This window comes from Nansenia antarctica, assembly GCF_963989245.1.
Source record: "Nansenia antarctica genome assembly, chromosome: 1".
In the NCBI taxonomy this organism is placed as follows: Eukaryota; Metazoa; Chordata; class Actinopteri; order Argentiniformes; family Microstomatidae; genus Nansenia; species Nansenia antarctica.
Window position 1 is genome coordinate 32,940,852 of NC_137674.1, and position 14,615 is coordinate 32,955,466.

Consider the following 14,615-nt stretch of genomic DNA (forward strand, 5'->3'; position numbering starts at 1 on the left):
AGACAACGAAATGCAGTTTAGCATCTATCCAAATGGGCAAATAGTGATATAGTGCAAAGACAACATAGGATGTGTAGGCTTATGAAATAAGTACAATTAGTAAGGCCTTCACAAAATGACACCTATCATGATATATCACGTAAACAATGTTTTTCATCTCACTTTGGTTAACTCCACTAGGTTTGTCCCTACCAGCGCCCAGTAGAAGATCTCCCCTCGGTATCTACCTTCTCTGACCAGGAGTCTCTCTCTAACCCCCCCCCACCATGGAGAGTCTGAGTGAGCTTCAGAACCCCCTATTGGACAAGACCAGCAGACACGTGGTCCAGAAGGACTACCAGGCCTACCAGGGAGACTACCCAGACCACCAGTACCAGGAGAATATCATTGGCTACTTCGTCACGGGGACCAGTGGGAAGACGAAGACCCAACAGTTCCTGGACGCCACCTCCCTGCACCTGGCCGTAGAAGCCTTCTACAGGCCTGCTAACTTCATCCTGTACAAGGATGACGTCAGCCTCCAGAGCAAGGACCCTAAGGGGGAGAGTTCTGAGACCACCTTCACGGAGAACAAGGACTCTCTGGTGGTGGTGGAGGGGGGTGGGGGGGCCGTGGTGGATCCCCAGGCCCAACTGCAGGAGGAGAAGGAGGGGAAGATCCAGACTGTGTCCTATGAGGTGGAGGAGGAGGAGGGACATGAGTATGAGGTGAGAGGTCAGCCAGCAGAAGTCGACAGAGGTCAGAGAGCAACCAGTGTTACGCTAGCAACAACCAACAACCTAATGCGGGGGATTTGTTGGCGCTTAAATACAGATGAAACAACATTGTTGATGTTAGCGTATTTTAGAAGTTTTGTAGGAGCCTTTAGGTGTAAACATTAACAGTACAAGCAGATTAACCAGATTATCTTAAATCATGTGGATTTTTAACACGTTTGAGAAAACGATCGACGCTGTTTATTAAGATAATTATGGAGACAACAGAGTCATGGCCCTCTGTATTTCTTATGTTGATTATTTTATTTACAGCACAACTACAGTCCCCCTACTTCTCATTTGAATAGGCTGTCAGCGTGATTCATGTTGTTCTGTCAGCCGGTTCTCAAATGGCCAGTTTGATATACACTCACCGAACACTTAATTAGGAACACCTGTACACCTGTCAACAGTCCAAGCTGGTGGAGGTGGTGTAATGGTGTGGGGAATGTTTTCTTAGCACTCTTTGGGCCTGTTAACCAGTCAATCATCGCTTGAATGCCACAGCTTATTTGAATATTGTTGCTGACCATGTGCATCCCTTCATGGCCACAGTGTACCCATCTTCTAATGGCTACTTCCAGCATGATAATGCACCATGTCCCAGAGCAAAAGTCGTCTCAAACTGGTTTCATGAACATGAACATGACAATGAGTTCACAGAGTTCTTCAGTGGCCTTCCCAGTCACTGGATCTGAATCCAATAGAACACCTTTGGGATGTGTTATGTGTTTTTAGCATGTTGATGCTCTATCAGCATGTTGTGATGTGCTAAACATGTCACGCTATGGACATCTAATGCAGTGTTTTGATTCAGAGCGAGTTTCTCTCTGTATTTAGTTTGAGGTGTAGGCCTACCAACATTCAAATAAGCATATCTTCTTCAACTATTTTCGCATTCCAATGTATGACACATCATTTGAAAGCTTACAATCTGCACTTTCACAATCCTTATGAACTAGACCCTGTCACATATTATCACACCAGGCTTTTGTTATGTTGAAGAAAGAGTATGACTAAGCACTCCAAACTAAATTGAAAATCGGCGTCTGAAAATGGTATCATCCTATTTCATGCAGCAGGCAGGCAGACAGAGTTGTGAAATACCTGCTGCTGTGAGCTGGCAACAGGGAGTGCATATAGATCCCTATCCGGGCCGACTATCAGTCCAGCTCCTGTCACAAGGAGCCCAGCAGATGGATAGAAGCGCGGCAGGGACGGCCATTAATGCCATAACTAATCCAGTCCTTTGAAAGTATTAAGTGGAGAGTCCGCAGCACTGATGCATGGCTCCAGTGCAGGGGAGGGGGGGGGGATGGGGGGCATCAGATAAGTTATTCCAGGTCGCTTCACCGAACAAATGCACTTGATTAACACTCTAGAGATGAAGGAAGTTTGGAAGCTTCCGGTTGGAATTTAAGAGATATCTTCTTGCTCGGCAGCAGATTACAGCAGCTGGTTTCTTGGTTAACCCGTTCTAGGTCATCGAGATCAATGTGTGAGATCAATTCAGCCTTGGGAGTAGTTCCAAGAATTGAAGATGTGGAGGGGGGGGGGGGGGGGTATACTATATGTACGCATGAGTGTCGGTTGCTTTCTGAAGCAGAAGATCGAAGCGTTTTAACTGACTTTCATTCTGTAGCTCTACATTCCGAACACACATACAGTTTGTGTGTTTTGTGAGATGAGAGGAGAAGGAAGGAAAGAGCATGTAGAGGCGTACATGCCACGGTCTTGTTTTTATACCATAATGTTTATTTACCAATGTTTATTGGAGGAACCATATGGAGGGCTTAACAAAAATGTCTTCAGAAATGTAACTCAATGGAATGAATGCCCGTTTACGGTGACATTTACCAGGCATTAACGCGGTACCATCTGGGTCTGGGCTTGTCCTCATTGTGACTCATTCTACCTTCATTATATATTTTCGCCGGTATCCTGTGGAGAATGTCTCATACCCATGAATTCAGATGGAAAACAGGAGGCATTTCCTAAATGCCAGCAGCCTTTCTCTGCGGGTGTGTGGCACTGACCACTGACAAGGGATTAGGATATTGTCAGTGAGTACGGGAGGGTAAACTGTAAGTCAGTCAGTCAGTCAGTCAGGCCTTGGCTTGGCTTGGGCACTGTCTGGATGATGTCATCCCCCGGTGGCACGGCCAATGGCCATCTCCCTGTATGCCCCGGGGGGGAGGGGGGGGGGGGGGGGTGTGTGGCTCCCTGTCCCCTGCCTGTCAGTAATGAGCCCGCTTGGGAGAACAGTTTGAGGATAATTTACAACAGTGTGCTGCTGGAGGAGTTTCATCAGTCGCCCTGGCCTCAAACGCGGACGACTTGGGAGGGGGCCTGGTGCTGCTGGCTGGGTGGGGGGGCTCCTTCCTCCTGCAGACTGGCTGATAGAGGGACACACCAGTCCAGACAGTGCCTGTATTACACATATGTGTACACCACTGTGCCTAGCTCTCTACACAGGGGGGTGATTGTGATTGTCCATTGTGAATGTGTTTGGATGGGGGGTGATGTTCTCATCTGCTGATCCAGGTGTACAGTAGTAATCAGAAGTAATCAGTAATCAGCTGGTTTGGTAACAAACAGTTAGGGCAAGGTGGGGGGGTAAAAGGGGGGGGTGTTTCCCTCTGAATGACGAGATTAACAAGGTAAACCATACAAGCAGGTGAGCGGGATGTTTCCCTCTGAATGACGAGATTAACAAGGTAAACCATACATGCAGGTGAGCGTCACATCTGTGTGAAACTGTGAGTGTCTCAACCCAGCGAAGTGCGCATTCCAGCTATTTTTCACAACGCTGACAGTGAGAGAGTCTCAGACGGTTGCAACCTTGTTGTCCACAAGGCTCCTGAACCTAAGCCCCCTAAATCACCCAGGCAGACATGTTAGCTGTGGCCTGCCGCTGTCTAGGGGACACAACCTAACAGATTGCGCTGCATGACGCCTCCCTCCCACCCCCCCCCAGGCCTACTGTATCTGTCCTTGTTCAGCTTGCACGCTACGCGGCAGAACACGATGTGCCCAGACAGCTCGGGAGGATTTTGATATTTCTGTCAACACCCATGAGCAGCCTGACAGATAAGGCAGGATTAACGGATTGCTTCATCATCACAAGGTGACAGGGGGGGGGACGCACAGGAAGATGACACTGCCATTTATGTGCTAAATTGCCCCTACGGCATGAAATAACCCCCCCTCCCTCACACACACACACACGCACACGCACACACACACACACACACACACACACACACACACACACACAACCGCACGCACGCACACACACACACACATATACACACACACACACATACATGCACACACACACCACACACACACACACACACACACACACACACACACACACACACACGCTCCTCCTTCGTGAGGGACAGGCAGAGAACACTCTGAGGACTTGTGTGTGTGATATTTCTTCCCCATGCCTCAAGCCAACACACAAGTGTCACACAAGTCCAGTGGTACACACACACACACACACACACACAGTGGGTAGCTGAGGGGCTGAGGGGAATGAAACGAGTAAAGTCATAGAGGCGGCTGTGGGCCACATTGGCATGGGTACAGAGTGCTTGGCGAGGTACGCGGTGGCGGGGTGACCTTTCAGATCAGACAGCCTCACCTTTGCCGTCGTTCCCAGAGCGAGGGGATCCGCGGCTCTTAATGAATGAATGCCCCCTCCATCAGGACACGGGATTCATTTGTTAGTCTAGCTACTCGCGGGGATCAAACAGACTTGGGGGACCGAGGAAGGAGAGGAAATGGAAATGGATGTTTCGGGTTCCCAGAATAAATGAGCCAATTTAAAAAGAGCACGCGGAGGATGGGGCGGAGAGAGGCGGAGAGGCGGGCGCAGAGAGAGAAGAGTCTACCACAGCTCTCCAGCCAATTATCATTTAGCATTGTAGACAAAGTGGAGGGAGGCAACAGGGCCCTCGATTCAGCCGACGGGAGAGAATGAGAGAGAATGAGAGAGGAGGAGAGAGAATGAGAGATAATGAGAAAGAATAAGAGAGACTGTGAGAGAATGAGAGAGAATGAGAGAGAATGAGAGACAATGAGAGATAATGAGAAAGAATAAGAGAGACTGTGAGAGAATGAGAGAGAATGAGAGAGAATGAGAGACAATGAGAGATAATGAGAAAGAATAAGAGAGACTGTGAGAGAATGAGAGAGAATGAGAGACAATGAGAGAGACTGAGAGAGACTGAGAGAGGAGGAGAGAGTATTCAGCGTTCTGAAGTGTCTGCAATGCACCCTGATATTTTACATAACAGTCTATCCAGTGTATCCTTCCTATTCCACTCCAGATTCACATTATGTAAATGTTGATATACAATAACACATACACAGATTTAGATGTACATTGCACCGTAGATTGAAGACCCATCTCTTCAGGCTACATCTTAACTCACTTTTAAATACCTCTTCATCCCCACTACGGTTTCCCTGTAAATGTTAATAAAATAAAAAAAGAACTAATTCGTCCTTCTTCTTACACTGTAACATCAACATAGCTAAAGGAAAAAACAGGCTTATAAGTCCCTCGAGACAATATAAGCCTGGATTTCTTTGATAAGTCTTGCAAGATATTTCAAAAATAAGCCTGGGTTATCCTTTAGCGACGTTGATGGAATACCCCCCTGGTCCTACCATATATTCTTTTTTATTTTTTGGGATGACTAATGGATAGATGATTCACTTACTTAGACAAATGTTTTTGTTGCAAGTCTCTTTGGATAAAGGCGTCTGGCTAAATGACAAACATTTTAAATGTACACGTTGCCTTGACAACCTAAAGTAAGACTTTAATCTGTGAGGGGAATCTGCTATCACAGTGAATCATGGAGGACTAATTACTTCTGGCACAAAACAATATTCATCATATATCTTCACATAACAATATTCATCATATATCTTCACACAACAATATCCATCATATATCTTCACACAACAATATCCATCATATATCTTCACACAACAATATCCATCATATAACTTCACATAACAATATTCATCATATATCTTCATATAACAACATCCATCATATATCTTCACACAACAATATCCATCACATAACAATATCCATCATATATCTTCACATAGCAATATTCATCATATATCTTCACATAACAATATCTTTCCATACGATATGTGGTTATTATAACATATTACATTTACATTTTTACATGTTTGGCATACAGCAGACACCTTTATCCAAAGCGACGTACAACAAATACATCTGACTAAGTAAGTGAATCATCTATCCACCAGTCAGTCTTAGCAGGACAAAGTCATCTCCAGTATGCTCAGGTCTGGAGCCATTGGCAGTCGTCATGCTAGTTGTTGTTGTTGTTGTTGTTGTTTTTGACACTGGGGAAACAGTACAGGGGGCATGCATTTATATGCAGGGAACACAGTGTGGCTATGAAATGTGACTGAATGGAATTGGCCAGTTTACGAGGACATTAACTTTCACGACAACGGTACAATCGACAGCACCAGCCTTCCTCAGTCAGCACTGGTTTGAAACACTCAGGAGCAAACACCGCAGAAATAGCATGTGAGGCTGTGTTATATATGTATCGTGTTTAAAGAAAAATGCCCCCACTCCCCCCCTCCCCACCCCCACCAGGGTTGCCAGATAGGGTTGACAATTTCCAGCCCAACCAGTCTAAAAACCCGCCCGGTGTGATCAAAATCAAAAGTATGGGAATACGTATGGGAATACGCCCAATCTGGCAACACTGACCCCTACCTCCCCGCCCTTTAGCCCCTGTCTGACAGTCTGTTTACTGTGCCCCCCACCCCACCCAGAGTGACAGTGAGAGTGACAGTGAGAGTGAGGACAACTTCATCATGCTGCCCCCCAGGGACCACCTGGGCCTGGCCATCTTCTCTATGCTCTGCTGCTTTTGGCCTGTGGGGATCGCCGCCTTCTACTACTCACAGAAGGTAAGTAAACCCCCCCCCCTACCCCCTACACCAACCCTCACACCAGCCTTCTACTACTCTCAGAAGGTAAGTAACCCCCCCCCCCCCACACACACACACACCAGTCTTCTACTACTCACAGAAGGTAAGTACCCCCCCCCCCCACACACACACACCAGCCTTCTACTACACACAGAAGGTAAGTACCCCCCCCCACACACACATCAGCCTTCTACTACTCACAGAAGGTAAGTAAACCCCCCCCCCCTACACCAACCCCCCCCCCCACACACCAACCCCCAGCCACCCCTACACAACCCCCCTAGCCCCTACACCAGCCCCCTACCTCCTATACAAACCCTTACACCAGCCCCCTACCTCTTACACCCCCCCCAGCCCCCTACCTCCTACCTCCTACCCCCTACCTCCTACACCAACCCCCTACCTCCTACCCCCTACCTCCTACCCCCTACCTCCTACACCAACCCCCTACCTCCTACCCCCTACCTCCTACCCCCTACCTCCTACCCCCTACCTCCTACACCAACCCGCTACCTCCTACCCCCTACCTCCTACACCCTACCTCCTACACCAACCCGCTACCTCCTACACCAACCCCCTACCTCCTACACCAGCCCCCTACCTCCTACACCAACCCGCTACCTCCTACACCAGCCCCCTACCCCCTACACCAACCCCCTACCCCCTACACCAGCCCCCTACCTCCTACACCAACCCCCTACCTCCTACCCCCTACCTCCTACCCCCTACCTCCTACCCCCTACCTCCTACCCCCTACCTCCTACCCCCTACCTCCTACACCCTACCTCCTACACCAGCCCCCTACCTCCTACACCAGCCCCCTACCCCCTACACCAGCCCCCTACCCCCTACACCAGCCCCCTACCTCCTACACCAACCCCCTACCTCCTACACCTACCCCCTACCCCCTACACCAGCCCCCTACCCCCTACACCAGCCCCCTACCTCCTACACCAGCCCCCTACCTCCTACACCAGCCCCCTACCTCCTACACCAACCCCCTACCTCCTACACCAGCCCCCTACCCCCTACACCAGCCCCCTACTCCCTACACCAGCCCCCTACCTCCTACACCAACCCCCTACCTCCTACACCAGCCCCCTACCCCCTACACCAGCCCCCTACCCCCTACACCAGCCCCCTACCCCCTACACCAGCCCCCTACCCCCTACACCAGCCCCCTACCTCCTACACCAGCCCCCTACCTCCTACACCAGCCCCCTACCTCCTACACCAGCCCCCTACCTCCTACACCAACCCCCTACCTCCTACACCAGCCCCCTACCCCCTACACCAGCCCCCTACCTCCTACACCAGCCCCCTACCCCCTACACCAACCCCCTACCTCCTACACCAACCCCCTACCCCCTACACCAGCCCCCTACCCCCTACACCAGCCCCCTACCCCCTACACCAACCCCCTACCCCCTACACCAACCCCCTACCTCCTACACCAACCCCCTACCCCCTACACCAACCCCCTACCCCCTACACCAACCCCCTACCTCCTACACCAGCCCCCTACCCCCTACACCAGCCCCCTACCCCCTACACCAGCCCCCTACCTCCTACACCAACCCCCTACCCCCTACACCAACCCCCTACACCAGCCCCCTACCTCCTACACCAGCCCCCTACCCCCTACACCAACCCCCTACACCAGCCCCCTACCTCCTACACCAACCCCCTACCCCCTACACCAACCCCCTACCCCCTACACCAACCCCCTACCTCCTACACCAGCCCCCTACCCCCTACACCAGCCCCCTACTCCCTACACCAACCCCCTACCCCCTACACCAACCCCCTACCCCCTACACCAACCCCCTACACCAACCCCCTACCCCCTACACCAACCCCCTACCTCCTACACCAGCCCCCTACCCCTTACACCAGCCCTCACACCAGCCCTTAAACCACTGTGGTCCTCTGTGGCTCAGTTGGTAAAGCGTTGAGCTAACAAACACTTAGGTTGTGGGTTTGGTTTCCGCTTGATGTCCTGACAAATGTATGCACTCACTGCAATGTAACTAGCTGTGGATAAAAACGCCAGCTAAATGGCATTTATTATGTTCTGTAAACCAGCTACTGTACATAGGCCTACCCCAAGCCCTCTACTCCCCCCCATGGGGTAACCCTCTGTCCTCACACCAACCCCTCTACTACCCCCCAGAGGGTAACACCAGCCCCTTACCCCAACCCCTCTACTACCCCCATGGGGTAACTGTCAGTCCTTACCCCAACCCCTCTACTACCCCCATGGGGTAACTGTCAGTCCTTACCCCAACCCCTCTACTACCCCTCAGAGCATAACACCAGCCCCTTACCACAACCCCAGAGTCTAATTATCTGTGCTTACACCGTTCTCTTACCCCAGCCCTGTTATTAACACTAATTACCCAGCACTGCAAGGTCAGTGGGCACAAGCACTCTGGAGTGCCAACGAGGCACATTTTCCACACCTTCGCTCTATACAATTATTTCGGACAATTGACTGCATAAACTCTGCTGCTTTCACCCCACCCCCGTTTTACTCCTGTGTACACAACCATAAATACTGCATTCTCATCCTGGCACAAAGACAAGGGAATGAGACAATTTCACAGTTTTTGCCACAGTATTTCACCCTCTCAGTCAATAAAAACACAGTATTCATTCAACACAAATACATATAGTTCCACTTTAGTATAACACGTTGCCAATATATACTTGTTTACAGTCGCAGTTGTGATTGATCATCGTTAAGTGCAGGATGATCTGTGACAGAATAACAACAATTATAGCCGGTGCCCTGGATCTACCTCAGAATGAGTGATTATAATATCGAATCCTCGGCCCGTCTATTTATAGCAGCACTTCTCTGAGCGGGTCCTAAATGAGCCCAGTCCCATTTCCACGTGCCCTTAATTCGACCACAATTTATCTGCGGGGTTCACAGTATCTTTCAGCCTAATTGGAAAGACGATTGCATTGAAAACAAGCCTAATAAATGTGTCAAAGGGATGAATGGATTATAGGCATCCTAATTTTTTCGGAGGAATGGAAAACCTCCAAACAACACATTTGTCACTGTCAAATGGATAATTATATAATTGCCATAGCAACTAATGCCTCTCGAGGGGAACGTTGTTGTTGTGATGTGTTTTTTTCTACTACTGTGAATTTGTTCCCCGTCACATTCTAACGCTGGTTTATAATACTGTATATCTCTGGTTTGTTCGTTTTGTTTCTCAGACTAGCAAGGCCATCGCTAAGGGGGACTTCTCCAGGGCGGGCATGTCCGCCAGGAGAGCGTTGTTCCTGGCTGCCCTGTCCATCACCATCGGGGCGGGGATGTACGTGGGGGTGGTGGTGGCCCTCATAGCCTACCTGTCCAAGTCTGGAGGACGTGTATAGCAGCAGGACCAGGGACCAGCTGTCCGGGGAGGGGGAGGGGGAGGGGGTGGTTGAGTGAGAGGGTTTGGGAAGTTGTAACCCCTGTTATGGCCACCCTGAAGCATGACCTACTTGACCACCTCTATAGTCCCTGTGGCACCTACTACCTGGATGTCAACAGAGATTTAGGGAGGGAGAGAGGCTGGGGCAGAGGGATTTTGTTGTTGTTGCAATGTTACCATGAAAAACCCAATGTAAACTACTCGTTGATCTTGGATGTACCCTAATTTCTATCCTCCAGGTGCGGTAAATTTGCCATCTTAGGATGTAACAATCACCAAGGGAGACAGGGACTGAGATTTAGCCCACAGTGATTATTTTACTCCTCCTCCTCCTCCACATGTATGAGATGAAAAAAACGGATTAAATATGAAGCTACCTAAGTTACACAGCCAACCTCTTCCTTGATCCTTCCCATTGCCGTGAACCTCTCCATGTCTTAAGATATTCTCTTCTCTGTAAATAATTATTATTGCACAGACTTTCTTTTTTTTCATTTCTATGCCATGATTTCTATGCCAGAGTGAGTCATTTATAGTCTGGTCTTTGTGTCTGAATGCCACATCAAGGTTTACTTCACTGATTATTCGTGATCATCACGTCCAAGGAAAATCAACATCATTCAAATCAACGTAAACAGAAGAAAGAAGGAAAGAAGGAAAGAAAGAAAGAAAGCTTTTGGAGAGTGTAGATAAAACCGAAGAGCGCAGATCAAGGGGATGATTGTGTTTATTTATTGTGTACTGTATATCTTGTCAGAATAAATACATTTGGCATGAATAACAAGCTTAATGTCTCCCCCGTCTCTCTGTTATTCACTGACTCATTGAGCAGAGTGGAGGGAGCGAAAAGAAAGAGAGCACGAGAGGGAGAGAGAAAGAGAGTGTGAGAGGAGCAACATTGATCGTGTGCTTCTCAAAGGGATGTCAGAATGCATTGTTGGCCGGCGTGAGTTATATTGACAATTTGCTCCCTCTTCCCACTGGCATGGCCTTCCTCTGTTCCCCAGTGTTGGCATCACTCACAGTCTAGCCTTGATGTGACTTTAGCTGCCAGAACGCTGAAAGCCTCAGGAACAAAGCATATATATTTTTCTCAGAGTCAGAATGTCAGAAGAAAATAAGTGCAGTGCCTTTTTTATTCTGCACCTGGAACTGCAGAGCCTTCAAGCTCTCAACACTGGCCTGCCATCTTTAACCTGACATCCAATCAGAACATATGTCTCCAAAGCCAGAGGCGGGGGTGAGGTTTTTAACTCTCCCACCAATGCCCTTCAGTTTCCTCTCGATGAGTTTGAATAATGTTACGACAGAGCTGGGTGGTCACAACAAAAAGGGGAGTCCGCACACGATCAAGGGTTAAAGTCATATATTTATTAACTTAAACAATAAACAATATAAGAATGTAAGGTGAAGTGTGTATAATCAGTATTACACAACGGAGAGATCCGGTCCATTGTCTCTATTGGTCAGTTTGCGTCCAGCCGTGCCAATATCCATGATATACGCACGGCTAAATGGAATGTTGACACATATTTTCCTATTACTCTGCATGTGTATATATTACAGTTATCGAAGTTACAGTATTACCGTTGCTTAGCAACCGATAAACAACTGTTCAGCGGATTAATACACTTACAATAAAACATAGTTACATTGAAATACATTTATTAAAAGTTTGTGTTGTCCGTTGTATAAAAGCGTTATGGAACGAGAAGCCGTGGTATATCGTGGATATCGGCACAGCTACGGGGTGTAACGGCTCTCCACTTCGCATCGTGCCTAACGACCCTGTTAGCTGTGCCAATATCCACGTTATACCACGGCTTCTCGTTCCATAACGGTTAAGTGTGTGTAGTGTATGGGTGAATGGAATGTGTGTTGTATGAAGTGAACAAAACAAAGAAGAACACAACCAGAAGCCTGCCCATGGGACAAGAGAACTCAAATGTCTGATTCAGAGTACCAAGAGTACGCAGAGAAGAGAACTCAAATGGCCGATGTGGTTCACCATATAAAGCCCGTAGGCCACATCTGCTCAGGTGAACCCATTTTGTCAATGATCCTCCCAGCCCCGCCCACACTGGCTCCCTGAACCAGATAGGCAGCCAACTGGGAAACCAGCTGACAGATACCTCTTTTTCACCAACGCAAACCTAGTTCTAGTTCTGGGTGCTGGTGCTAGTGAACCTAATTCTAGTTCTGGGTGCTGGTGCTAGTGAACCTAGTTCTAGTTCTGGTGCTAGTGAACCTAGTTCTAGTGCTGGTGCTAGTGAACCTAGTTCTGGTGCTAGTGAACCTAGTTCTAGTTCTGGTGCTGGTGCTAGTGAACCTAGTTCTAGTGTTAGTGAACCTAGTTCTAGTTCTAGTGAACATAGTTCTAGTTCTGGTGCTAGTGAACCTAGTTCTAGTTCTGGGTTCTGGTGCTAGTGAACCTAGTTCTAGTTCTGGTGCTGGTGCTAGTGAACCTAGTTCTGGTGCTAGTGAACCTAGTTCTAGTTCTGGTGCTGGTGCTAGTGAACCTAGTTCTAGTTCTGGGCTGGTGCTAGTGAACCTAGTTCTAGTTCTGGGCTGGTGCTAGTGAACCTAGTTCTATTGAACATAGTTCTAGTTCTGGTGCTAGTGAACCTAGTTCTAGTTCTGGGTTCTGGTGCTAGTGAACCTAGTTCTAGTTCTGGTGCTAGTGAACCTAGTTCTAGTTCTGGTGCTAGTGCCGGTTCGCAGTTGGTTCAACTTGCGAACCTTCTAAGAACTGGTTTGCTTTCCCACAGGCTAGAGAGCCACATCATTACGTCACTGTATACGACTGGTCCAACGTTTTTGATTGAAAACCTTTATTGTCCCCAATGGGGAAATTTTGTTGTCAAACAGCTCAGTTAGGGCAGAAAACATTCAGTACAGAAAACAGAAAAACATTCAATAAGATACATAAAACAGTGCAGGCTCAATAAGTAAAAAGTTCCAAAAGTTCCATCTCCAGGTCTCCCCCACCCTGCAGGGCCTGGTTGTAGAGTCGGAGTGCAGCTGGAATAAAGGACTGTCCAAATCTTTTTGTACTTTGACGGGGGAGAACAAATCTGTGGCTGAACTTGCTCCTCATCCCTGCCAGCTCGCAGTACATCGGGTGGGAGGGATTGGCCAGCATGGCCGCCAGTTTTTTCCCCATCCTCTGTTCTGCCACCACCTCTAGGCTGTCCAGCCCGGTCCCCACCACAGAGCTGGCCTTCTTCACCAGTTTGTTTAGCTTCGCAGCATCCCTGGCACAGATGTTTCCACCCCAGCAGGCCACGGCGAAGAACAGAACGCTGGCAACCACCGACTGATAAAACATTTGCAGCAGCTTGTTGCAGACACCGAAAGACCTCAGCCTTCTCAGGAAAAACAGTCTGCTCTGCCCTTTCCTGAGAAGAGCCTCGGTGTTGTCAGTCCAGTCCAGTTTGTTATTAATTTGTACTCCCAGGTACCTGTAGGAGTCCACCCTCTCGACTTCCACCCCCTTGATGATGATGGGGGCTGGGGTCCTTCTCTTCCTCCTAAAATCCACCACCAACTCCTTTGTTTTGCTGGTGTTAAGCAAAAGGTAGTTGGTGTCGCACCACTGCACGAAGCTCTCCACCAGGGCCCTGTACTCCTCATCCCTGTCGTCTGTGATGTAACCGACGATAGAGGAGTCATCCGAAAACTTCTGCAGGTGGCACTGGTCGGAGCTAAACTGGAAGTCGGAGGTATAGAGGGTGAAGAGAAAGGGTAACAGAACAGTTCCCTGGGGGGCACCGGTGTTGCACACCACCACCTCAGACTGACAGCCCTGCAGTCTCACATACTGACGCCTGTCTGTGAGGTAGTTGTGGATCCAAGCCGTCAGGGAGTCCTCCACACACATCACTGCTAGTTTGTCAGCCAGCAGTGATGGCTTGATAGTGTTAAATGCACTGGAGAAGTCGAAGAACATGGTCCTCACCATGCTCTGTGGCCTCTCCAGGTGTGTGTAGGCCCTGTGCAGCATGTAAATGATGGCGTCCTCCACCCCCATGCTCTCCTGGTATGCAAACTGCCGGGGGTCCAGGAAGTCCTTCACCTGGGGCTTAAGGTGTTGCAGCACTAGCCTCTCCAGGATCTTCATGACCTGCTCGTCACGATCGCTATGGATGGCGATTACATTCAAGAAGAAAGGTTTTTAAGTTTATGTAAACCTAACACGTTTGGTTGTTATTATTAACTCTGAATGTAGATGTAAATGTTAGCCTTTGTTGTGACTAATCAGGCTTTCCAACGATATGAAATACAATACCAATTGGTATTATTAAAGGGGAGCAAGAATCGACTGAAATAACGTTTCCAAACTTTTTTTGAGGGGTTTAGTAGTTCATTCACCAGGAGTCAGGAGGTAGAGCCGCCGTCTAATGATCGCAAGGTTGGC

At 48.7% G+C, this 14,615-nt stretch overlaps 1 protein-coding gene across 1 annotated transcript; it reads left to right on the forward strand.

Annotated features, from left to right (window-relative positions):
* Positions 1 to 266: 266 nt before the first annotated feature.
* Positions 267 to 10,157, forward strand: LOC308163485 (synapse differentiation-inducing gene protein 1-like; the record flags this gene model as incomplete). Its single annotated transcript, XM_080537667.1, has 3 exons — positions 267 to 707; positions 6,603 to 6,740; positions 9,996 to 10,157. The coding sequence occupies 3 exons, from the start codon at positions 267 to 269 to the stop codon at positions 10,155 to 10,157; spliced, it is 741 nt and encodes a 246-aa protein (XP_080393793.1).
* Positions 10,158 to 14,615: the final 4,458 nt, after the last annotated feature.